Genomic DNA, 25908 nt, shown 5'->3' on the forward strand with positions numbered 1-25908 from the left:
CGAAGTGCTAGATCGTAGCTGTCTTGCTATGGAAGTAGTCTTGAAGGGAGTCACAGACTTCTTGGGAGGTGTTGGATGGTGGACTCTGTGGCTGGAGGGTTGGCGAATTCATTGACATTCTCGAATCGTTCCTACACTTGGTTGCCCACGGTGTTGATGCAGTCGGTGATGGCTGCATCAACTTGGCTTCCTTGATGCGCTAACTCTGCTTTGTAAGCAACTGTCGCCGGAGCCCTTGGAAGCTCGCCATCGCTTCTCGAGTCAGTAGCAGTTGTGCTTGGTAATTCTGAGCTTCAGGGTGTACCAGTTGTCTTGTTTCGAGCCTTTGTTGGTTTTAGCTGGTTTTAGTGGTGCAACTTTGTAGGCGAATTTTGTTATCCAGGTGGTGAAGTTCCAGACAGCCTGGTTGAAATTTGTTGAGGTTTCGGGTAGTGTGGTGTTTAGGGATTGAGTCTGCTATGGCAGGGGAGGAGTGGTGTGCCCACTCCTGAGTGCACAAAGATTCTTTGGTCGGCCCTCTCAGGCCGCCCAGACCAGTCATGCGCACTTTTCCCTTCTCCATGCAACCTGCTTGTAGAACATGCCCACCATATAAGCCCCTGGCTGAGCGCTGTGTTACGGCATTCCATACCAATCACAACGCTGCTTAGGAGAGGGAGTTTGGCTGGCTGCTTTCTGTTCCTGTCGGGAGCAGGAGCACAGAAGACGCGGGACCCAGCCTCAAGGTAAGTTTAAATTATATATATATTTTTTTTAATTAAAACACCCCCAGCGTGACCTCCCCTGCACCCCCTCCTGCCCGCGTAACCCTCCCCTGCGATTTCCCCCCATGCCGGCCGCAACTGCTTGGTGACTTCCCCCCAACTGCGGTGGTGTAGCACTGTCGTGCTTGGTGGTTGTCTGCTGAGCTCTGCCGGTGATAGTAAAGTGGATGATGGCGTGGTCAGTCCAGGTGACCTCTGTCACATGGGTGAATTTAAGTCTGTCCCTGGAAAGGAAGATAGCTCCAATTGTGTGTCAGACTTTGTGCGTGGGTTCAGTGACTAGTTGTGGGAGGACAATGTTGTTGAGGTTCTCTAGGAGGGAGGTGGTGTTTGTGTCGGAGTCGTCAATGTGAAAATTGAAATGGCAGAGCAGGAAATAGTGGTGGGAGTTGTTGGCCAGGGAAGCAATGAGGTTAGAGATGGTGTTGCAGAAGGCTGGTCAGGGTCCCGGTGGTCTCTAATCGAAGGTGCCTTTATCTTGATCATGGCGTCGATTTGGAGTTGGAAGTTTAGGTGTTCCATGAGGGTTGTGGGTTAGTCATTGGTGATGGTGCATCAGATGGTTTCCTTAAAGATTATGGCAATACCTCCACCTTGTCTGTTTGTGCGGTCTCTATGTATCATCTTGTAGCTGATGGGTGTGGCGGTGTCAGGGCTCATGATGTGGTTGAGCCACATTTCAGTTATGAAGGCCACGTCAGGGGAGAGCATGGTGATTGTGTCCCAAATTTCTGTTGCATGTTTGCAGAGGGAACAAGCATTGAGCAGCATGCAGTGGAGTGGTGCCAGGTGCCTCATTGATGAACAACTCCCTGAGACACCCCCGGGCATGGCCCTTTCATTAGGTATTGAGAAGGCCTTCAACACTGTAAGTTGGCTTTACCTTCATGAGTTGTTGTGAAGCATGGTGCTGGGCCCAGGAATAATTACATACAAACCTGGTCGCTAGAATCCACTCTCTCCCCTCTTTTTTGATCTACCCTTGGAGCCATTGGTGGGCCCCTTCCGAACAGCGGGGCCATAGTGGGGCATACAGAGTGGCGTGTCGTGGGAGGTGATTTCACTTTATGTAGACGATGCGTTGATTTCTTCAGGACATCTGTCTAAACCTCCTCGGGTGAAAGAGGTAATTAAAGATTTTGGTAGGGCCTGCAGCTGAACTGGTTGAAGTCCTGTCTTTTCCCACTTCATGGTATCCCAATGGCAGAACGTGAGGTCTCCCACCAATCCGGACTGTTAAAGCAATTTGACTCATTTTGCTGCATCGGTGTCTACATCTATTTGGCAGAAAGTGACTTGGTGGATGGTAACCTGGTTAGAGTACTGGCTGGTGTACGCCGCTCTCTGACTTTTTGGAATTCTTTGCCCCTCTCCGCCGTGGGCAAGGTGTTCGTCGCCAATATGCTGGTTTTACCACTTCCTGGCCCTGCATATATCTCTCCCCCAGCATTTTTTATGGATCTGAGCTTGTTCCTTATCGACTTGATGTGAGGCCGCAGGAGGAAAAGAGAGGCACTAAGAAAGTTTAAAGAATTTATACAATTTTGAGAGTGCACCTTCTGCTTTGTTTCTATATTTCTTCTGTTCACGCATCCCAAGGCAGCGGATGTTGGAAGAGTTTGCACCACCATGTATTAGGAACTATACGAATCGTTGTGCATGACCTGGTTTGCTGCTTTGGTCCTTCTGTCTAACCACTAAGAAAGTTGTTTGCCCCCAGCAAAAGAGCTTAGGGGTACCACAATATGAATTGTACTACGTGGCTGCCCAGGTGCAGTGGCCCATGCGCTGGCTTGGCCAGGGCCATACACTAGAAAGGGCATGTGCTGCCACAGATATCCTTGATTGCATATGGGCCCCAGATGCTGTGCGAGAGGGATAGAGTGCCTAACCAAAGAGGCCAAATACTGCTGAGTCCAATATGTACCTCCGCACCTTGGCCCCGTCTTTTATGTCCCCTCCCTGCCATTGTAGATGCTCCTGGCATTTGAGGATAGCTGATAATGAGACGGGCACATGGATAGAGGCAGGGGTCGACAAGTTTGGGGATATTTACAAGCACAACCTACTCATGCCTTTCCAAGATCTACGGGGAAAGTACAACATCCACGAGGGCCAGTTCCTGACCTATTATTCGCTGGTGGCAGTAACTGGCTCTGCGTGAGAGCCAGATCGTTCAGTGTCCCCCACATTCTTGGCCTTACAGACGTTACTAGAATATGGTTCAGGCAGACGCACAATCATGCTGCTTTGCAGCAGACTTTTGGAGCCCTGCATGCCCACACATCAGGTATTGCGGGACCTGACAGACAAACAATGGGGCCAAGTGTTGGAACAGGGAAAGGATGTCTCTTGTAACTCCCACCTGCAGTACACCCAATTTAATTGTCTACAAGACATACCTGATGCTGGCGCATCTCCATCATGTCTTCCTGGGCATCTCTCTGGGCTGCCCCTGTTGCACCTCTGTGGAGGCGGATTTCTACCATAGGGTCTGGGACTGCCCAGTGATCGCTTCTGGGGAGAAGCAGTTCAGGCCCTCTCCGAGGTGATGGTCCATCCCCTGTGCAGTGTGAGTTGCTTCAATGTTTGTTGGGCCTCACCACTAGGACATCCAAAAATAAGTATGCGGCTCAATTCATTGATCTGGCATCAGTCCTTTTGAGGCACCGGATTGCCATGACCTGGAAGGCGGCTGTGACACCGCTGCTGTCTCCTTCATTGAAGGATCTCCTTAATGGGCAGCTGCCGAGATAGTGATATGGAGATACTGCCAGTGACACTGGGGACAGTGCTTAACCCTGGACGCCTGAGATACCTACATGGTTAAGCTGTTGGCCAAAGAGACAAGTGACCTCCCTGAGAGAGGTGTGGGGTAGGGTTACCCCACTCGAATACGCTAGTCTACAATGTTGCAGGTGGACTCGGGCTTCTGGTAGCCCTCTCACCACCCCCCGACACTTGTGAGTTACATGGTAGGATAACTGCCCACCCCCATTATTGTTATTTCTGCGTAGCTCCTGTCAGCAGCTGCTGATCCATTTTTTTCTTCTTTCGGTTACAGCATAGTCCATATCGACACCGCTAACAGCTGCAGATTGTCAGTACTGTCTATCGATTGTTGATGTTTTTTCTTATCGCAGGTCTACATCCTTCCCTTTAGTTGCACTAACTGATCGTTTATTTCCAGGACATTGACTCATATTACACTTGTCTGCGTGCCTTGCCAGCATGATGCTCATTGTTATGAAGAAGGCTATATCGTGGGTGTATGTTACAATATTGATTACTCTGTATGTATCTATCAACAACTGACTCAAAAATAAAAAAGAGCTACATGTGGGAATAAAAGGATAATATTTGATAGGTGGAGGAGGGAAATGGCTAATAAAAGACCTTTATCAGGTCTCTATTTCAAAATAGAACACCAAAGGCAAAAGTGACCCTGCAAAGGTGAGGTAGGAGCCGTCTTGCACGAACAGACTTTGTCAAAGTAATATTTCGAGAAACCCTAAACAGACTACACATTTATTTATGGCAGTCTCCTCATATGCTTTCAGGGATATGTGGCTGGCTGTTGCTACTACTCTTAAAGAGCTCTCATGACGAACACAAGCATGCTCTACTCAATTGTCTAGTTGTGATTGATTGCAGATCCAGAATGGCACTACTCGGTTTTGGGATGTTAATAGTGCAGCTCTTTTGATGAACACATTTCAGATTCCTCTCCATTTGAATATTCCCCAGGTATCAGACTTGGTCTGGAAACCTTTCAGTAGTACATTTGTGTGCTGGTAGCAGGCTCTGTTAGACTCCGAAACCATGCCATTCTGTTCCAGAAATGAAGTGCAGAGCCTATATAGGTGCAACTCTTGCACGCTGATGTCAGTACATTACTTTCCGTGCCACCAGACGTGGATCCGAAGTTATCTCTTTTTCTCCTTGAGATCTTTACCGTGATTAAAATTTCTATTTTCAGTCTGAAAGGGAATGTCACTTCCCAAAACTACAGGTTGTATGCCCTGTATGACTTGCACGAACAAATGTCTGTGACAGATAATCATCAGATTTGCCTGTGATGCCGGAGATCGAGTCACAACTTTAAAGGCTGCTGTGACTGCGTCTCAGTTATTCTAAAGGCCATACTAGACTGTGAGGTGAAATTAGACAGCAGCAAGAACGGAAAGACTCAGCAGCTAGACTAATCCATGTCAAAAGTTCAATCCTAGTACCATTCAAGATCCAGAAGTTGCAGTTGTCGTTCCAGAGGTCATACTTCGTCATGGTCCAGGTAGTCTGGTAAGTTGAAGAAAGAGAATTTGAAATCTAAGCAGGGCTCAGGCCCTTCACGCCACTCACACAATCCTGAGAAGACGCAGGGCGGCCTCATACATCTCGATCGCATGCCCTAAGTAGGTCAACATCTGAGGCTATCCTGCAACTTCTACTGGCTCAATCCTAGTTTCCAGGGCCATCCATCGCTCTGAAACAGATTGAAGAGTTTCACAAGGCCATGCTCCGATTCTTTGGACCCTTGCTAGCTCTCTCTGGCATGCCTGCGGGCCCCACGGAGTCGAGAGGTTCTCCATTTGAAATACTGCAAGCTAATTCACTCTTGGTGCCAGTTGGTCCCTCCAAGACCTTCTCTGGCTCCAGTTTCTACTCTGGTGCCCAAACATGTTCCGATGCTTCAACACTGATGAAGACTCCATCGATGCCACAAGGTTAGGTTTTATGTAGAGTCAGTGTTTTGATCTTCACCGAGGCTGGGCTGGGCCATTATGGCATCCCCTCTCCTTCCACTCAATCTGCCGCCTCCGCATTCTCTTGTCCACACTGATTCAGAAAATCTTGCAATGCCTGTAATTCGATTGGCCAGCCATACTATGAGGAGAATTGGTATGATGACCTTCAGGAGGCTAGTAGCCTTGATACTTCCCATGAGTCAGGGTTCCTCTCAACCCGTGATCCTGCCACTGAGGAGAGTGCTTCTTACGCCGTGGTAATGTGCAGGGCGTCTGAAGTCCTTGACCCCAATCTCCCCACATTGGAGGTACAGACCAATTTTCTGACTGAAATGCTCCATCCGAGGCAAATATCCACTTAGCCCTACTGCCCATTCAATGATGCACTTACGAATACCTTATTGGGGCATGGACCAAACCTTGCTCTAGCCCTCTGATCAACCAACATATTTCTAGACACCACTGCCATGCCCTGGGTTACCTTGTGTTTGGTGGTGCAGGCGTATACAAGTAGGACTAGCGCAAACACACTTTCAACTACTTCTACCTTTGGAAAGCGAGTCTTGTCGTCCATGAGCTTGGTGCTTGGATTTGTAAATGCATCTGTTTCCTAGGGTACTATTCCCACAGCCTCTGGTCTCCAAGAGTCCTGGATCCATATCGACCTTCAGGAGCTGAGGGCCTTCCACTTGGCATTGAAAGCCTTCCTTCCATCCGTAAAGCAGAGGCTGGTGCAGGTGCTCATGGACAATACCAATGCCATGTAGTACTGCAGCAAACAGGGAGGGGCGTGGTCACGGACCCTCTGCAAGGAGGCTTTGCACCTCTGGAAATGGCTGGACCAACAAATGTTTTTCCTGGTGGTGAGCCATCTGGCAGGATTGTTTAATGTGAGGGCAGACAAGCTCAGCAGTTGGCGCCTAGCGGATATTGGATGGCAGATACACCCGGAGGAGGCGCATGGTCTGTCCCTTGAATGGGGAAACCTTGGCTCAATCTATTCACTACTGCTGAGCATGCATACAATTCAATACTTCTGTATATTGGAGTTTCCAATGTGTCTCTCACTCTGAGATGCATCCTGCCTCAAACGGAACTCAGGACTACTTTCCTCCAATACAACTCCTGCCTGAGTTCTCAAGAAAATCAGGGCCAACTGTGCCCAAGTCTTCCTGTTAATCTGCCGCACACCACCGTCTTCCTAAACAACCTTGTTTTGAGCACACAGGCATCTTTCTTGCCTCGAGTTATGGTGGCATGCCACATCGGTCAAAACATGCCTTGCCGGGATGCTATTCTCCGCCTCACCGGTCGGAGGAGGAGAGAGGCCACTGTTTGAACCCCAAGCGAGCTGTAAGCTTTTATATTGACCGTACCAAAGAACCCAAAGTGGACGGTCAGCTTCTTGTGGGGTTCTCTGGAGTGAAAAAAGGTAAGGCTGCACAAAATAGAATCATCTACAGCTGGATTGTGCCTTGCATTGAGATCTGCTACGAATTGGCAGAAAAGCAGCCTCTGATCATTATTCCAAGGCTGGAATTTGCTCAAGTTGCTACCTATTTGCCAGGCGGCTACATTGGCGTCCCTCCATTCATTAACAAAGCACCATTATCTGGACAGTCAGTTTGCTGATTGGCATATTTTGTTTACTTGTTCCTACAGGACTTTGTGGTTTGAGTCCATTCACAGACCCACAACCGAATAGGTACCATGGTACTATGGTATCTATTCAAAAGCCACGGAATCTACAGGTAGAAGTCTCTATCAGAAGAACAAATTACTTACCTTGCGTAAGTTCTGCTAGAGAACTTACTCTCCCATCCTCCCTTTTCTGTGACTGCACTTTATTCATTAATAAGGTCCCAAGTCTAGAAATCTGCACACTGGTCACAACCATTTTGCTGTTGAGGCTCTGCCTCTTTAAAACAACTGACAGTGTGCGGGAGTGGTGCCTGTTTCGTGTGTCATTTCTAGAGTGGAATGACGCCACCTACTGGTGTGCAAATTTACTGCTGAAAAGTTTCCAGATCCAATCTGACGCCTGGGGAATATTCAAAAGGTGAGGAATCTGCAGTTTGTTACTTTCTACCAGCAAGAATGTTACAGAAGATAAGTAACTTGTTCATTCCCATCATTGACTCTTTGGAGTGAAATATTATGAAAGTATTGGGGAAAAGTTTATTGCTCATCCTGATGTTGCCAGAATATTGAGGTCGTTTTAGAGAAGCCTGCTGAAGCTTGTTGGTGCAGTTACAAGATTACCTAATTTAATGCAATAATGGCAGTTTGACACCTAGTGGAATTTACCAGTAGGATTGAGAGTTGTTAAAACAACTAGCTGAACAGCATTCTGAGGTAAGGTAAGTAGGTAACCCTAGAATGGTTTGTGAGAGATACTGGTTCTGTGGACAATCACGTGATGCCATTAGGGCCCCTGTGTGGGTCGGAATGACAAGAGGAAGGGATTCTAAAGTTGCTTGGATTGGCACTTTCACACCTTAAATGTGAGACTAATCTCTGTCAGCACATCACATCCTACTCTTTTTTTTTTTATATAGATATATATTTTTTATTGAGCGTAAAGAACAGACATAGTACAGAAGAATTTGCAGACTCTCCAAACACATATAATAAATAGACAATAAGTTTAACAAATTTCATAGTCCACTAGTGCATAATAAATATGATCCACAATGTAAACTAAGTGGAAGAAAAGATAAAAACCTATTGCATATTAGTCCCATATTTAAAGTGCATAGTAAAAGAAAACGTGAGTTCATGCTCCTTTTTACATGATGTATAAAACCAGCATTCTTGACATCAAATCTATGATGGCATGTGACCCCAACCTAAAAACCTATATAATTACAATCTGCGCCTTAAAATTCCACAGTAATAAATCATATAGTATTTATTTGTGTAATTATTACATAGCCCTTCCATATGATCTCAAATTTCCGCACCGCCCCTATCTTTTTTGCGGAGACCTCCTCGAATTTGTAAGTCCACTGCATCTTTTGTAGCCACAAAGTCAGTATAGGTAGTTTCTGAGATCTCCAATTTTGTCAAATTAAAGATCTGGCTACTGCTATGGCAAGGGACACAAAAAATTGCTCATATAGTGAGAGCTGATTAACTATGTAGGAGAAGCCAAATAGCGCCAGCGATGCTGATGGAAGAATATCGAATGAAAAACAACTACTAATAAACCCCAAAACCTCTTCCCAAAAGTGTTGTAGTTTCAAACAAGTGAAAGAAATATGTCCAGTCCCCTGCCTCTGGCAGATTACATCTAAAACAGTCATTTGGTAGCGTAGGGAACCATTTAGACGTAGACGAAGGACAGACGGCGGCACTAATTCTCCTCGATCTCAGTGCCGCCTTTGACACTGTAGCTCATCACACACTGCTACAATGTCTAAAAAAAGGTGGGTGAGAGGAAAAGCTTGGGAATGGCTTCAATCATTCCTAACTGATCGCACCTTCCAGGTCGCACAGGGCCAGTTCAGGTCCAAAGAAATTAAACTCAAACAGGGAGTGCCTCATGGTTCCAGTCTCAGCCCCACCTTATTCAACTTGTATTTGGCCCCAGTTGGAGTGATCACAGACAAATTTGGGGTTGAGACAGTGTCGTACGCAGACGACACGCAATTGATTGTGACCTTGACGCAACCAGAGGCGCAATGTGCCATCAATTTCATGACCTGTATGCAGGAGGTGGCAAAGTGGATGGCGGACAACTGCCTCCGACTTAATGGGAATAAGACGGAGGTATTGATTGTAGGCAAATCCCCATCAGTGTGGACATCAGCTTGGTTACCGGACGAACTGGGTGAACTACCCACACCCAGCAGTCTAGTGAAGAACCTAGGGATATGACTAGATAAAAACTTATCGTTCGACCACCAAACCAAACAAGTGGCAGGCACCTGTTTTGGTATACTGCGGGTCCTTAGAAAAACGCTGGACCTTATGCCAATGTCGGTACGCCAGACCCTGGTCCATACCCTAATAACATCCAGGCTGGACTATGGAAATGTACTGTATCTTAGGACCAGCGTAAAATGCTTCTCGAGACTGCAACGTATACAGAATGCAGCTGCCCGCCTGATCCTACAATTGCCCAGAAGGGCATCAGCACAAAATGCACTGAGGACCCTACATTGGCTCCCGATTAAGGAACGAGTGACTTTTAAGGCCCTCTGTGTAGGACATCGCATCCTTCATGGAAGAGGCCCGAGGTATCTGCATGGCCTTATGAAACGGTATGAGCCGACCCGCCAGCTACGATCACGCGGCACTGGGCAAGTGCAGGTCCCAAAGGCAAAAAGAGCTAGGATGGGTGGAAAATCCTTTAGAGTCATGACCACAAGGATATGGAACAAGTTACCAGAAAAGCTGCGTCTGGAATCCTCTGAGTCCATCTTTCTAAAAGACCTGAAAACAGTCCTCTTCCCCAAAGACTAGTGCCAGACCTAAAACATATTGCCTTAGACTTTTATGAAGCATCTGTAGCAACCAGCACAGGAACACACTTGCTAGTGTAACCAAGCACTTTATAAAATATATATCAATAAATAAATAAATAAATAAATAAATTTATGAAACCTAGACGGAGTGTAATAGGCCACCCATCTAGACAGGAAGGACATTCTTTGAAGGCAGCTGCTCTCAGTCCCCCTTGGCCAAGCTTACAGACTCTTATCCATTCCTGTCTACTAAACCTGCAGTTAGTTTCCTGAGCGATTTTTGTGAGCATTAAATCAATAAGGTTCTTGTTCCATCATGCATGGCGGAATATTGTAATTTTTATGAAATCGCAGAATGCGGTTTAATAGTGTATTTACCACCTTATATCTTGTTTTGTTTGGTAACTTTGCCTGTCACAAGAATACTGGTAATTTAATAGCACTCTTCCTTAGCATGTGATTAATTAAAAAACTATTAAACTTCGAGAGAGGGGACAAAAGGTTAAGTAATGCATCCTGGTAATAAGTGGCTAAGTGAGGTACTCCAAGACCTCCCTGTTCTACATCAAATTGTAAAATAGATAAAATTGTTCGAGATTTTTTCTTAGCCCATATAAACTCCAGAAACACCTTATCGACTTAATTAAAATTTGAGATTGGAATCTTTAAAGAAAGATTTGAAAATAAAAATAACAACAAAGGAAGAATCAACATTTTCATCAGAGAGACTCGACATATTATTGACAAGGGCAATAATGCCCATCAATCTAACAGACTTTTTATTTATTCACACCCTACTTGTGAATCCCTTGTAAAGTTCCGTGAGGCTCTGCAGGAGATAACTTCAGTTCCAAAATACAGCTTCTCAATCAGACACCATGCAGTCCTAAAATTAATAGCCTGTCAAAACCAACTCCACGCTAGTGCAGCACCAAACATGTAGTCTATGGAAAAGCCAGAACAATTGTTTTTGTCAGTGATACAATTGCTCGGTATCGTGCTTTAACCTTTCATTTTTTTTTCTCCAGGATTTTCACTTTGTATAGCAAATCTTTACCACTAGACTTGGCATGTCGAGTGTGGGATGTTTTCTGTCGTGATGGAGAAGAGTTCCTTTTTCGCACAGCCCTGGGAATCTTAAAACTTTTTGAAGACATTGTGACCAAAATGGATTTTATTCACATAGCCCAGTTCCTAACTAAACTACCAGAGGATTTGTCTTCAGAAGACTTGTTTATATGCATTGCTGCAATTCAAATGCAAAGTCGGAATAAGAAATGGGCTCAGGTAATCTTTCTTAAAGCTTCCTAAGCTCGAAGATGTATATATGTTTTCATTAGTAAAACCTGAATTGGAGGGTAATGTAACGTGTACAAATATTAATATAATATTAGCAATAATTTGGGTAATAAGAACAGGGTCTAAATGTACACTCAGAAATACTGTTACGGAAATTACTTAGTTTCAAGCACCCATTGTTTTAATATTTTATCAGATTTTATGTTAATGTTATGGCATTCTAAACATAGACTAAAATCCCTACTCCTTGTTCTCTGGCAGTCGTGTTGCATGTGTTGCCACCCAGCAAATCCAATTATGTTTTCAGTTTCTCGGCATTCTGTACAAGTTAGTTTTCTATATAACTTTTGACACGAGGAACAAAATAACAAAGCTCCACTGTGCTTGAATGAAAGGAAGGGCGCATAGATCAAGGTAACATTCTGAATGTGTTTCAAATTTTAAAATTAATTAATCTGCAACTATAAAAAATCTGATATGAAAAAATATAGTCGCACAATTTAATAGAAGTTTGAGTCCATCGATAATACTGCAGATAGTTGTATGTCTCGTAAACTAGCAGTAATAATCTGTGGCAAATGTAGTTTAATTTTGTATATACTTTTAAATATTTTCCTGTAATTATATAGATTGTGATGTTTATAAACTGGCCATATTACGTGTGGGATTCAGTATGTGGCTTGGGAAAACATAATCTTGTTCAGTTTGGCCAGTTTAGTTACGATGGCTGCAAAAAATACTGAATTGCTGCTGGAGTAAATCTGATGATTTATGGATGTGACTAGAAAAAAACACACTATGAAGAAACACCAACACTAATGCCAACTTTAGAAATGTATAAGTAACTGGTGATATCGTTTGAAATATTTTTCAGTTCACTTAAGTTACAAGTTTTTATTTGCATCTGTTTATTGCTTACAAGTATGCAATTTTTTTGATCCTTCTACTTGCATAAAATATGAAAACCTCACTTGTGCTTCTCAGGCATACAAGGAAGCCATTTGTTTAAAGCTATTTTGCCATCCGTTTATTTTTATACTAAAGGGGCACGCTTCTAAGACCTAGTAATTCACAACCTGCTGTTTCTCCTAGATTAACCCCATAACATATTGATGGGTATAAACGTGGCATCTGATGTAGACATTTCTAAGTTAATATAAAATGTTATTGTGGATGTAAACTAAATCTTAAAAACAAATCTTTTCTTTTTTTAAGAAATAACAAAGTAGAGAGGCCCAAATCCATCACCCTTCAGCCGAAAACCTAGTGCAAGACCTAATAGGAAAAAACTATTTTAATACAATTTGCTTTTGCTACTTTTGTAGGAATTACCAGATTTCATCTCCTTTCGACATGTTTCAGGTTTTAGGAAACTCTGTATTCTGTCTGGTCATATAACATTTAAAAGATTACATGTGTATTAAGTTTGAGAGTAATATTTTCTTTTTTCTGAGATCTCTTAGAATCATGAATGATAAATGTTGCTATTGGTACCCATTGCTGAAGTGTACGTTGAAATATCATCATTAGGGTACTCTTATGTTCTGTCTTTGAAATAATGCCAACTTGTGTCCCCTACACCTACTGGCAAGACTGGAACAGAAAGTACTTAAAAATAAAAATACAAGTGTATGAAGTAAAAGGCCACCTACAAATGTGTATCCTTGATAGGGCCTTGTTTGATATTAATGTCATGGAGTACCTCTGCTCTTATGCAGTATCATTGAGTAAAATTATTTTTAATCACTAAAAACGTCTGTCTATGGGCATATCCGGACCACGTTTCTATATTTTTGTGATGGAAGACCTGGTTTGGAAGATTGTTAAAAAGAGCTATGTGCTTTTAAAACTCTCTCGCTTCTTTCATTTTAGAAAAATCTAAAAAAGGTGAAAAAGAAATGAGCAAATGGACAACATCACCTCGTAATGTTAAAAACAAAGTTGAACATTGGGGATGAGGCGAAGTGTTTAAAGAAACATTAACATACATACTGATGGATAAGCTAACACTAGAATGAGGACTACCATAGCCTCTCTCACTAATCTAATCCTTCGAATACTTCAGTCTCTGCCCCACTTTAGGAGAAGATATAACAGATTTTTGATTGCTCTTTACCACACTCATTACCTTGATTAGCCACAGTACTACACTCTAAATCATCATTATTTCCAGCCTTTCCTGTCCCCAGTCTTTGGCAATCAAATGTACTCCTGGTTTTTGGCATGAACTCTTCTATCTCTGTTCAGTGGCACTCTTGTATTGGTATGGATGGTGGTTCTGCTAGCCCATAATATGTTTTTCACCGTCTCTTCACTTCAAGGCATTCACCAAGTATAACTGCAACTGTTCTTGGACTCAATTCTGGCATTCCACCAAGCCATTACTTCGTATTTGATGTAAGGCAGTCTTAATGTGCTTGATACAATAATTTTTTTTTTCTTTTTTTTTTCTTTGTCCTCATTTGCCATCTCTTCGCCCCTGAGTTTCGCGGTACCGCCCTAGGGCAACTTATCTCATATGAGGGGTTTTCTTAGCTCTTAGGAGGAAGTATACCACCTTTCTCGGTCTTCCACAAGACTTTTACCCGCTGAGATCTGAGAAAGCTTAATCATAGGACTTCAGAAACACCTTTACCTTTACCGTTACAAACCCGCCCTACACCCAAAAAATAACAGAAAAGGAGTCCAAAAATTGTATCTCTTCTTTTGCCGATCCACAATATCCAACCTAGCAATAGCACTCAACGCTCTTAACCAACTCAACTCTGTCGGAGGGTCTGTTGAAACCCAGTTTCTGCATATCTCTCTCCGGGCCAACAATATAGCATAGAAAAAAATGTTGTTTTATCATCCAGGCCCTTACCTTGTAGGTCCAACATTCCTGACATGACTAGTTCAGGGCTTACCTCGATCTGCTGGGCAAGTACAGCTGATAAATAAGAACTTACGGCATCCCTGAAGGTCTTTATCGCCGGGCACGTGGCAAACATATGTAAGTCATCTTCGTTTAAGCTGTTACATTTAGGGCATGCCACCATTCCGCCAGTCTTGAACTTCGAGAGTCTTTTGGGAGACCAATATGCCCTGTGGAGGGTGAACAAGTGATTTCTCCTTAAGTTTGCAGGTTTAACTACTTTATATAAAGTAAACATAGTTACTTGCCATTGGTCTGCTGTTGCGATCTTCGGCAAGCAATCTCCCCACAGGGTCTCCGGCAAAGTAAATGGTCCATCTTCTAGCTCTACGATCGACCAATACCATAATGCGACTTTTTTTTATTGGCCTCTCCATCCCAAGCTTTTCTTCAAACGTATTATACTGTCCAATTAGATCTGCCTTGCCGGCCGCCCAACTTTGGATCTGTAGGTATTTAAATCTTGAAAATTTGTGCCCCCACTCCTCTTCACAATACCTCCAGGGTAGCAGATCCCCTTCTACAAAGAGTTCTCCCCACCTCTGGGGCCCCTCAGTCTTGAACACCAATGCCAACGCATCTTTAGTCCAGAGGGGGGCTCCTGGCATGTCCCAAATTGTTGCCCTAAAACTAAAATATGGTATTTTCGTTGCCCTCCTGATTTTAAACCACACCGTTGCTAGATCCTTCAACACTTTTAACTTTATCTTTTTGAAAAATTTGGGATCGGCAAATTTATACATGAACCCCTGTTGCTTCAAGTTCTCCATCTTTAGCAGAGCACTCAGCATATTCCCAATGTCCGAGCTCGCTAGGGTGTCCAGCATCATCCTACAGTTCTTCAACAAAAAAGCCTGGAGATCCGGGGCCGCCAGTCCACCCTTCAACAATTTCCTCCTGATCTTTTTCCATGATATGAGAGACCCTTTTGAAGTCCAAATAAAAGACCCTATCTCGCTCTGTAACCTGGCAAGCCATTCTTTTTCAAACAAAAGAGGTAATGAATCAAACAAAAAGGTTATCTTGGGTACAATCATCATTTTCACCAGGTTAACCCGGCCAAATATTGTTAGCGGGAGGTTCACCCACCCCCGCAGAGCAACGGATATCTCTTTCCTGACCTTGTCAAAGTTAACTTTAGTAAGCTGCCTTATATCTTGCGTTATTATTACCCCCAGATAGCAAATCTCTGATTTACATTCTATACCCCCTGGCTGCATGTTCCAAGCCATGACCTCAGTCTTCTCAGCATTTATAGAATATCCCGAAACTTTCCCAAATTCTTGTGTTATTCCTTTTAGGCATTCCATCGATTGGTGCTGGTTTGAAGTGGAAATGACTATATCATCGGCGTATAGCCCAATCTTCTTAGCCCATCCCTGGAATGTAAAAGGTGGGATCCTCTCTGCTTCTCTGATTCTGCAGGCTAGGGGTTCAATGTAAAGGTCAAATAAAAGTGGGGACAGGAGGCACCCTTGTCTCGTGCCTCTCATTATTTTTATTGGCTGAGTTAATATTCCATTCACTAATACCTTAGATGTGCGAGCTTGATATATTTGTGCCAATGCTGAACTAAAATGTGGACCCAGGTTAAGATGTTTTATCAAAGCACTTAAGTATATCCAATTAACCCGGTCAAATGCCTTGGCGGCATCTAACGCGATGACCGCCAAGGGAAGATTATGAATAGAAGTAACATCTATACTCCTTATAAGAGAGAAAGTTAGCTCCTTCAAATACCTGCCCTTGATAAAGCCCTTCTGATCATCCTGTATTTAGTAGGGGATGACCTTCCCAAGCCTGTCTGCCATGATCTTCGCGAAGAGCTTATAATCACTATTTAAAAGTGAAATTGGTCTATATGAGTCCAAATATTTGGGTGGCTTACCCAGTTTTGGTAATACTATAATATTTGCCTCGTTCCATGATTGCGGAAGGGCAGCCCTCCCCTTAAAAACATCATTGAACACTTGAGTCAATATAGGTGCTAAACTCATTAACAGAGCCTTGTAGACCTCTGCAGGCAGCCCGTCAGGGCCCGGAGCCTTCCCTTTCTTTACTTGCTTAATTACCAGTTCTACTTCTCCCTGGGAGATTTCACGATTTAAACCATCCCGAAACTCTTCTGTTACTTGTTTCAACACCTTAACCCATTTGTCCACTGCCTGAATATCTGGTTCAAGATCTTTCCTGTATATCTCCTCAAAGTACCTGTGAAAAGCTCCCATAATTTCCTTATTATCAGTAACCAAATGGTCACCCACTTTCACTTCCTTAATCAGATTTCGAGCTCGATCTTTCCTCGCTTTCCATGCCCACAGTTTGCCTGTCCCTTCCCCATACTCAAAATGCGCCAGTTGGCTGGCCTCCCATTTTTCCTTAACTCTAAGGTTTAGCACCCTTATCAGTTCGATACAAATTGTTTTGATATAGTACTCCATTTCTCCTGACACTGTTGGGAGCCATTGACTGGCACAAGTTCATTCGTGCATCCTTCCGTCTTGAAGACATGTTCCATAAACCCTGTTAAATTCTTGGTATTGTAAGACTCAGCAAATTTGACATTTTAACATATAGTTGATCTTTACTGTTGCATACTTTGCGGTTTCTGTCAGCACCTCAAATGATGCTCAAACATCAAATGCAATTTTCACCAAGGTAAAATAGGGGCCTCAACTATCTAAACTGGTGATAGACTTGTGTGTAGGGACTTCTCACTCAGAATGCAGGAATTGCAATCCCACTCATAGTGTTCCACAGCTTTGTCTAAGCTGTAAGAAAAATCCTCCACTTTCTTTTTTTCTTTTCATAGCATGGATTGCAATGTGGCCCACATGCACCAACTAAAGAAGACATCACCTTTGGCCTTACCTACTACTCTAACCATTTTACCACACATTTCACCAATGTCAGGTCATTGGCAATCTGGCTATACTCTTAAGTTCACCTACAATGCTCTTCACTATGTAGTCTTCAACTTTACTAAAAAAAAAAAACTGGTATTCGTCCGAGTGATTAGCTGCACTATCAACATCGATTGATTGATTTATATAGCCCTTGGGTTCCCCAAAAACGTGCTACGGTGTGGGGAAAATGGTTGTCCTAAAATGTACTGGATGGGGATTGTGTTTAAGGAGGGGTGGAAGGTAACAGCTGGGCATAGAGATTTATATGGTTCTTTGTTAAGGGTTCCCTGTGGAGACCAGTAAAGGGTGTACATTCTTGGTATTTTTGCTAAAATAAAAACAAAACAATAACAAGTGTTCTTATCAGAAAAGAATCTTTCCTGATTTCATTAAAAGCATTCTCACATTTGCACTTCACACAGCTAGTATTCATTTTCCTAAGATCACGCAAAGTTATCTTAATAATAATTTGCTAGCCCATGGACAGACCTCAGTTGCCTCCTATTAGTTTTGCGTGGTGCTTCCTCAGTTGCTCTAAACAAACTTTTCTTGGGTTCTACATATTTACTAGATACTTGATGTCCTAGGTAATTAATGCCATCTTCAGCAAACCTATATTTTTCCTTTTTCAGCATCATTCCATTTTCCTTTAAAGTGGTACATCTTTTAATCTCTCAGTATGTTGTTCTCTATCGGTGCGCCATACCAAGATATCATTGCGTAAGAATTCCACACAGAATCAGTCTTTTAATAGGAGTGACGATATCTCTTTGAAACACTGTGGATGCCGATGCCCAACCAAATGGTACGCGCTTATAGCAATAGACATCCTCATCTCTTATAAATTAGGTGAGATGCCAAGATTGGTGAGTTAACTTTGTTTGATATGCTGCTCAAACATCTATTTAGGTAAACACACTAATATCCTTTAAAGTGACCAACATTTCTTTTATGTTCGGAAGTGGCTGGTTTTTCGCCAAATAGTTTTGGGGGGGGGGCAGAAGGGGGGGGGTTGTCCTCATTCACCTCCGGTTATAGTTCTAAGATCTTACTATGTTTTCACCGTTGTCTTAGAGGAGCCACCGCACCCATGGCATAGTTTGCTTTTTCTTCTTTATACTATCGCTATCCACCAGGTAACGAAGTGCAAGAGAAGCGGGTAGGTGCAATCATGGGACAGATCTATAAACTTCCACCTTTTGTACAAATTATGCCAATTACCCCTCTCGTTCTAACCACCTTGCCAGTGATGCTCAGAACGTATTCCTTCTACTTTTCAGGTCTGCAGTATCCATTTTAAAATTATATTCAATGATCTTGGCCAATCAACATAAGTTGGTGGAGGATTAGGTGGCAGCCATTTCCTACATATCTCCCTTCGGGTCAAGAGGATCATATAGAATAGCAATTTCACTCCATCCTTATTAATTTTGGCCTGCCTTTCCTGGGTACCAAACATGACAAGAGATAGGCTTATCTGAACTTTTAGTCAAGAATGTCAATTAGAGCATTACTCACAATATTCCAGAAATTTTGGACTCCCATGCAGTCCTCAAACATATGAATGTTGTCAGCTTTTTCTAGCCCACATTTCGTGCAGCTCACAGTTACACCTTTCCCCAACTTTGATAATCTGTAGGGGTTCCAATATGCCCTAAGGAGAGAGAAAAAAGATGGTTCCTCCTTATATAGGCAGGCTTGATGGTGCTGTAAAAAAGATTCATATATACTTGCCATAAATGATCTAACTGAAACTCCGGCGAGTGTTTTCTCCACAACTCTCTGGCAATATGGAATCTTCGTCTGCCAAGTCTATCGTCCGCCAATACCATCTTGAGACTTCCTTCTTCTTTGGTGTCCCTTGGTTTATTGTCTCTTCCAACTCATTTGAACCTCCTATCTCTACATTTGACATCTGAGACCAGCTTTTTAATTGGATGTAGTTAAACTTTAAAATTACATTATTCCTCATTTCACATAGCGCGTCCCATGATACTAGCCTACCTTCCTGGAACAATTGGCCCCTCCTTTAAATACCCGCCTCTTTTAAGTTTATCTTTGACCCACTTGGGGGAGCCTGGAGAATCCCAAAGAGGTATGAATTTGCTGCAATATTTGAGTTTGGTGGCCTTCTTAATGCCATACCATAGTTCGGCAATGCCTTGTAATACAGTGAGTCTCACCTTCTTATAGTTCTTAGGATCTCCAAACTTGTATGCAAAGCAAGAGTCTCTACCCCAAGTGTCCCTCAACATAGCTTTGCACTTAGTGCCTATATTGGAGATTTTTAAACTACCTAACACCATCCTTCCATTCTTTAACATGGATGCACAGGCATAATATCGCAAATATGGGAGCGTCATCCTCCCTTTTCTGTTTTCCTTTGCAATTTCTTCCAGGCCCCTTTGAGGCCCAAATAAAGCTGTTGATCCTACCGAGCCATTCTTTCTTGAAAGGTAGGTGGATTTCATTAAATAGAAATGTGAAATTGGCCAAAATAGACATAAACCGGATATATTCTCCCATATATGGTAAGTGGTAAATGAGCCCAGCTCGTCCTCGCTCATCATCAATTTACATGCCTCTGTCATACCTCTTAGAAAGTTCACTTCTGGGAGTTTCATAATATTCTCCCCTGTCAGGTTCCAAACCTAATTTCTGTCTTTAGGTTATTTACAGAATATCCTGCCACCTGGCCAAAGCGTAGCGCCAGTCTCTCAATAATCGGCAACGCGTCCTGTAGGTCGGATGTATAGATCATAAGATCATCTGCATAGAGAGCAACCTTTTATTTACCGGCCATTACACCTATAGGGGGAAACTACTCCCCAAATACATTTGTGAGAACTAGCAACAGAGTATCAGTCAGGACTTTATATACTTAATGTGGTAGGCCATCGGGGCCAGCTGCCTTTCCTAGCTTACCAGACTGAATTGCTTGCTTAACCTGTAGGGGGTTTATATTACTATTGAGATAGAAGTTTTTAACTTCATTCAATGTGCCTATACATTCTTTTTGTAACCAGGTCTTCACCCCTTCTTTTATAGTCACTAAGTCTTCATGATATAATTCTTCAAAAAAAGGTCTCCAAGTCTACTTTTGCTTTCCAGATTGATAGCCTACCACAGTTTTCTCCATACTCAAAATGACTTTACTTGCTAGCTACCCACCTCTTTTTAACTTTATCTACCACCATTGCCGCTAACTTAACTTTTATGTTTTGCAAAGAGGTCTGTAGATTTTCTATCCCACATGGTGTTATGTTGATTGAAACCATTTCGCCTCTACCTCCCGTATTTTAGGCTCCAGTTCATTAACCTCTCTAATGTATGCTTTCCTTTTAAACAAGACTAAGCTAGTAATATCCCTTTTAACCCCTTCGACGCTCATGACGAGCTGGGCTCGTCATGAGGTAGCCTCCTCGCACGCTCATGACGAGCCCAGCTCGTCATGTAAAGTGCACTTTACAGATTCCCAGCGTACGGGCGGAATTCCGCCCGCACGCATGCGGTTAAAAAGGCTTTGTAAGTGTCCCAAACCATTCAGAAAGAGGTCGCACCTAAATTAATGCGGAAAAAATCCTCTATCTCAATTCGGAGTACTTTTACAGCCACCTCATCAAGCAGAAGAGTACGGGCCATTGTCCACCTCCTCTGCTCCACCCTACTGTCTGGGATCAGAGCTAGAGACACTGCGGAGTAGTGTGAAATATGGGCCCATATATGTTTAACCTCTTGAACCGGTCTCGTTTTGCTCTGGTAGACTAAAAGATCATCAATTCTAGACTGATGGCCATATTTTTGTTGTAAGTGAATCCTCTTTTGGATCCTGCCCTCACCCTCCATATATCACATATCCTCATCTGCTTCTTCAAGAGTTTAATTTGATCTAACATTTTCATGTTAGTTATTGATTTACGTTTTACCAATCTATCTAGGGCAACATTGAAGTTGCCTTTCATTATAATGGGGGTCTGAAAAATTGAGCAGAATTGCTAACGGTTCCCTAAAAAGTCCTACATCATCCACATTTGGACCAGAATAGCCACCAGGTTATTATTCTGGTCACGCCCTGCTAACTTTGTGATGACCCATCTCCCTGCTTTAGCCACAGCAATCTCTCTTTGGCCACTCCCCTCTTGTTAGTATTGTGGCCTGTACAAACCAATTGATTTATCCATTTTCTTCGTTTATACACATCCATGCATTCTCTCTGTTAAGTGGATCTCCTGCAAAATAATATGGGATGAGGTTTATTTTTTTAGTATTGCAGAAATCTTCCTCGTCTGTCTTTCACCCACAAACCATTTATGTTCCAGGATAAAATTTTTATGTGGACAGCTATATCTCAAACCCCTCCCCCCCCTTCTAGAACGAAAATGTACCCATGGATAAGATGTCTAACAGATAACAGCGTGTCTGAGGAACCTGAAGCACCTGAGGTTCTTTTTATCTTTTTTCCCCAATGCTCCTCACCCAGTGACCTTGCTACTACCTCCACCCCTAGAGAACCTGCCCTGTCTTCCTCATAGCCTACTTCCTTATGGAGCACTACTAACAAAGTGCACATTAATATCAAGAAAATTAGGGGCCAAATACTTCCTTTATGATTTGAAAAAATTAAGAGGAGGGCAAGAGTAAAGAGAATGGTCATAGGTTGAAAGAAAATGCAGAATGCTGCTATTTTCATCCTTTGGCTTCAGATCTAAATACTGCTGATAAAAGTAATACTTTTAATAAAATCATCAATCTCTTTGTGGCACCTGAAGTGGTACATCTTACTATTATGCATCACTCTAAGAGCGGCAGGAAACTTCTGCTGAACTGTGGCCCCCAACTTCCATAGTGGATGTATCCTTTTCCCCAAAACCCACTGCTTATTTAGAGCGATCCGTGAAACATCTGATTTAATTTCAAAAGTTATGCGGTCACCCAATTGTTTTGATTTAGGTCACTCAAGTTGGCTCACAGTTTTAACAATCTGCCCATCTTGCGTACCAAAGACACAGGCACCAACCACAATGCACTCTCTATCTTCAAAGATGTTTTAAAATGCACCATTTCTTCAACTCTGCCATCTGTTTATTCATTAGGCTTCAGGGTACTTTGTGAACCTTATGTACCATCTGCTTACCATCCTTAAAACTATTTTATAGGTTGAATACCTTTAATTTTACAAAGTTCTTTGAATACTTATGGATAGTTGTTTATCCACTTCATCCCTTCGTCCTTTCCTCCCCTATCTGATTGATAAATTACATGCATAATCTAGATGGCACTTTATAGCATTGCCTGTCCCTCAACGCACTTTCTGCACTTTCTTTAAATGTAAGTTCCGTCTCAAATTCTTCCTACATTTTCTCATGCTTTACCCTCATAAGCTAATTTCTTAATGCACACAACTTCAATGTGATTTTTGGGATCTTTTTGAACTTGTTTCTTATCAAAGTATAGGGAGAACTCCAGCCTACTATAATCCTTATTTTTTATAATTTATTTTTATGTAACGATTAGTTGTTTACTTAGTCCTAACACCTATTGCCTTTACTTATTCTTGTTCTTCATATTCTAATAACAGCACAATTGTAACTCCATGACTAAATGTTACTTCTGAAATATTACTCACGCTGACTTTTAGATTTCTTGTGTATGTCATTGTTAAAAATTGGGTTACTGGTTGACTGAGGTGTGAGCTTTGGTCAAGCCCACAACCACAATCCTAGTCAGGGTAAGGTAGAAGCAAACCCCAAATTAACCTGTGCTCACCACCTGGTAGCTTGTCACTGAGCATTCCGGCTTAATTTGGAGGCAATATGTAAAGTACTTGTGCAAAACAGTTTAACAGTGAAAACAGCACACAAAAGGGTCCCACTCCAGTTTAGAAAAATAGCTTGATTTAATAATTAAAAAAGACCAAAGCAACATAAATCCAATCGGTAGAACCAGAGTTATGACTTTTTAAAGAATTAGGTGCAATATAGCACCTAATAGCATAAAGCCAAACCGCAGCTATCTGGTCACACTGGACTGGGTCAAAATAAAACGTTCAGGCCAACAGTGATGAAACACGCGCTGGATACTGTCCCAGGTTAGTCCTGCTAAAGTTTTACCTTTTTAACTATTGTACCAAGTATTTCCTTTGTGTTGGAGAGGGTCGCGGGGAGCAAAGAGCTTTGCAGGCGGTAGTCGGCGTTGTGCGAAGAGCCGGCCGGGCGTCGCCGATGGGTGGGCTGGTGTTGAATTGTCGGTCCCCGGTGGACTGTCTGCTGCTGAGCGAAGAAATGAGCTGGTAGCTGCTTGCGCACGGGATGATGTCATCAGTGATGTCACCGATCATGTCATCAGTGATTTAATATAGGAGGTCATAACACTGCATTGCTGGTTCGTATGTTATAGTTTAGCTCAGGTAGCTATAACTGCTGAATTTCACTGGTTTTGTACGAGTGAAACCTGAGCCTAACTATAACGTCCCTGTAGCCTTTGGTTTATTAAGTTAATTTCCAAGTTTATTTTGTAAATGACTGAATAGGTTGGGACTGAGTGTGTGAGTGGTTATGTGGGTGTCTGAGTGGCTGTATGGGTCTGTGAGTAGGTGTGTGCGTAGCTGTGTTTATGTGTGAGTGGCTTTATGGGTCTGTGAGTGGGTGTCTGAGTGGCTGTATGGGTCTGTACAGTGAGTGGATAAAGGGGACAGGGCCTCCGAAGTCCTTACACCAATCACGCTCTGTGGAACTTACTGGATGTAACATGAGGGTTTCTTGGTCACCAGGGACTATCACCATACAAGTGGACTTCATCTCCCAACCAGTAGTGCACCAGGAGGTGCATTTGCAGAGTGGTGGAGGAAGGGGGAGCGACCTTTGAGCTGAGTCAGGATTCGCGGTTCCACAAGGGATGTGGGTCACATTGAGCTCTGCAGGGGATCCGTGGATTCCTGCGTGTTGAGACAAAAAACACTATATGGCAATTTATTGGCCTTTGAGTCCGTCTGTGATCTCTCTAACACACTCATGTGGTCAGGGTACCTCTACCCTGACCACATTAATCACTTTGTGCAGAGATTTTCAGCCCCAGGGACTGTTTCTTGATAAATAAAATTATGACCACAACTTCCAAGTCAGTTCACGGGCAGCCAATCGGGTCCCTGCTGTAGTGTGTAGATCAGTGCCCCTAGATATACAAATTTGGATTTTGGTCAATATCTCTGAAACTACTGAACAGATTTACACAAACTACCAAAAGGCACTTATCTGGACCAAAATCTACCTTTTTGCCAGATTTGGTGTAATTCCGTTCAGTTGTTCGGCTGTAGTCCTGTTAAAAACTCCTATGGGAATTACATGTGGAAAACGTGTTTTGGGACCCCCTTTTTCTCTTTCCCTGCTTGACGAACCACCACGAAACTATCAAGAGAGCAGTGACTGGCAAATTAGTTTTGAAAATGTTGAGAAGATTAATCGAATTTATTAACAAAACAAAAAATGCTTTTCCTGTGGAAACTAGTTCCGAACTATAACTACCTACGTATGTGTCTGTGGTGTGTCTGTGTGTGTCTGAGTTACCTTGTTAACCCATAAGCCCCTAACCCCACATCCATCCTACACATTTCTTTCACACCTAATAACCCATGCCAATCCTAAAAATACCCTTTCCACCCAAAAACCTTTATATATTCCCTAAAAATACCCGTGCCACCGAAAAACCCACACCCACCCTAAAACCCATACCCACCCTAACCCCTAAAAATATCCTTGCTTCCCAAAAGCCCATATCCACTATAAACCCTAAAAATACCTTAACACCAAAACGCCCACTCCCACCCTAAATCGAAAAAACCCTTGCCACCCAAAAATATACACCCACCTTAAACCCGAAAAATACCTTTGCCACCCACTAAATACTCTTGCATATATTTCACTAAAAACCAAAGGTTACAGGGATGTTATAGTTGGGTTCAGATCTTTCACAGACAAAATCATAGAAATTAATCAGTTATAGTTATTTCAAGGAACTATAACTTGTGCCCTAAGGTAACTATAACTTGCGCTGTCGCCATGCACAGTTTTATCATCAATAATTTTACTGTAAATGTTATAGTGATTTTATCAATGATGTCATAGAAGATGTAATATCTTGGGTAATTGGCGAGGGTGCGAGTTATAGTTACCTTATGGCACGAGTTATAGTTACCTTATGGCACAAGTTAAAGTTACATAAAATAGCTTCTACTATAACAGCTGAATTACTATGATATTGTGCGTGCAAAATCTGAACCCAACTAAAACGTCCTTCTGACCTTTGTTTTTTTAGTAGATGTTTATGCTTTTTTTAAATTTGGTCTCCAAACTATAATGTCTGTGTAACCTTTAGTTTTTTTCAGTGAATTTCTAGTTCTTTTTTTATGCTAAGTAAGATGCCCATCACATTGCAAAGGGGGGGGGGGGGGTTGGACCCAGGCCCTGGCCTGGAGTTGTGATGCCTCCACCCAAGCTTGCTGCTCCTGCCCCCTCCTTGCCATTGTCCAAATCCATGCCCTTGCTCCCTCATTACAGCCCTGTGTGGCTCTTGTTCTGCCCTTCCTGCCCGCCATGAAGTTAGCCCCCCCCATCCCCTCCTCCCTCTCTCTATTGTCCGAGTCTATGCACCTGCCCTCTCACTTCTGCCCTGCATGGTCCGATGTGCTGCCACTGCCCTCCATTTAGGTTGATATCCCTATACACTCTTCCTGCCCTTTATTGCCCGAATCTATGCCCTATCATTGCCCTCCTGCTTAGCCTCTGGTGCTCAGCTTGCTGCTCCTACTCTCCTTCC

At 42.8% G+C, this 25908-nt stretch overlaps 1 protein-coding gene across 9 annotated transcripts in view; it reads left to right on the forward strand.

Annotated features, from left to right (window-relative positions):
• TBC1D14 (TBC1 domain family member 14) overlaps window positions 1-25908 on the forward strand; it is an 830696-nt gene that overhangs the window by 791227 nt on the left and 13561 nt on the right. For all 9 annotated transcript variants that reach the window (XM_078678508.1, XM_078678510.1, XM_078678509.1 and 6 more), the window contains one exon: window positions 11007-11265. In XM_078678508.1, the coding sequence (XP_078534634.1) occupies window positions 11007-11265 (259 nt within the window). The remainder of the gene's footprint in view (window positions 1-11006; window positions 11266-25908) is intronic.

This window comes from Lissotriton helveticus, chromosome 2_2 (assembly GCF_964261635.1).
Source record: "Lissotriton helveticus chromosome 2_2, aLisHel1.1, whole genome shotgun sequence".
Lineage (NCBI taxonomy): Eukaryota > Metazoa > Chordata > Amphibia > Caudata > Salamandridae > Lissotriton > Lissotriton helveticus.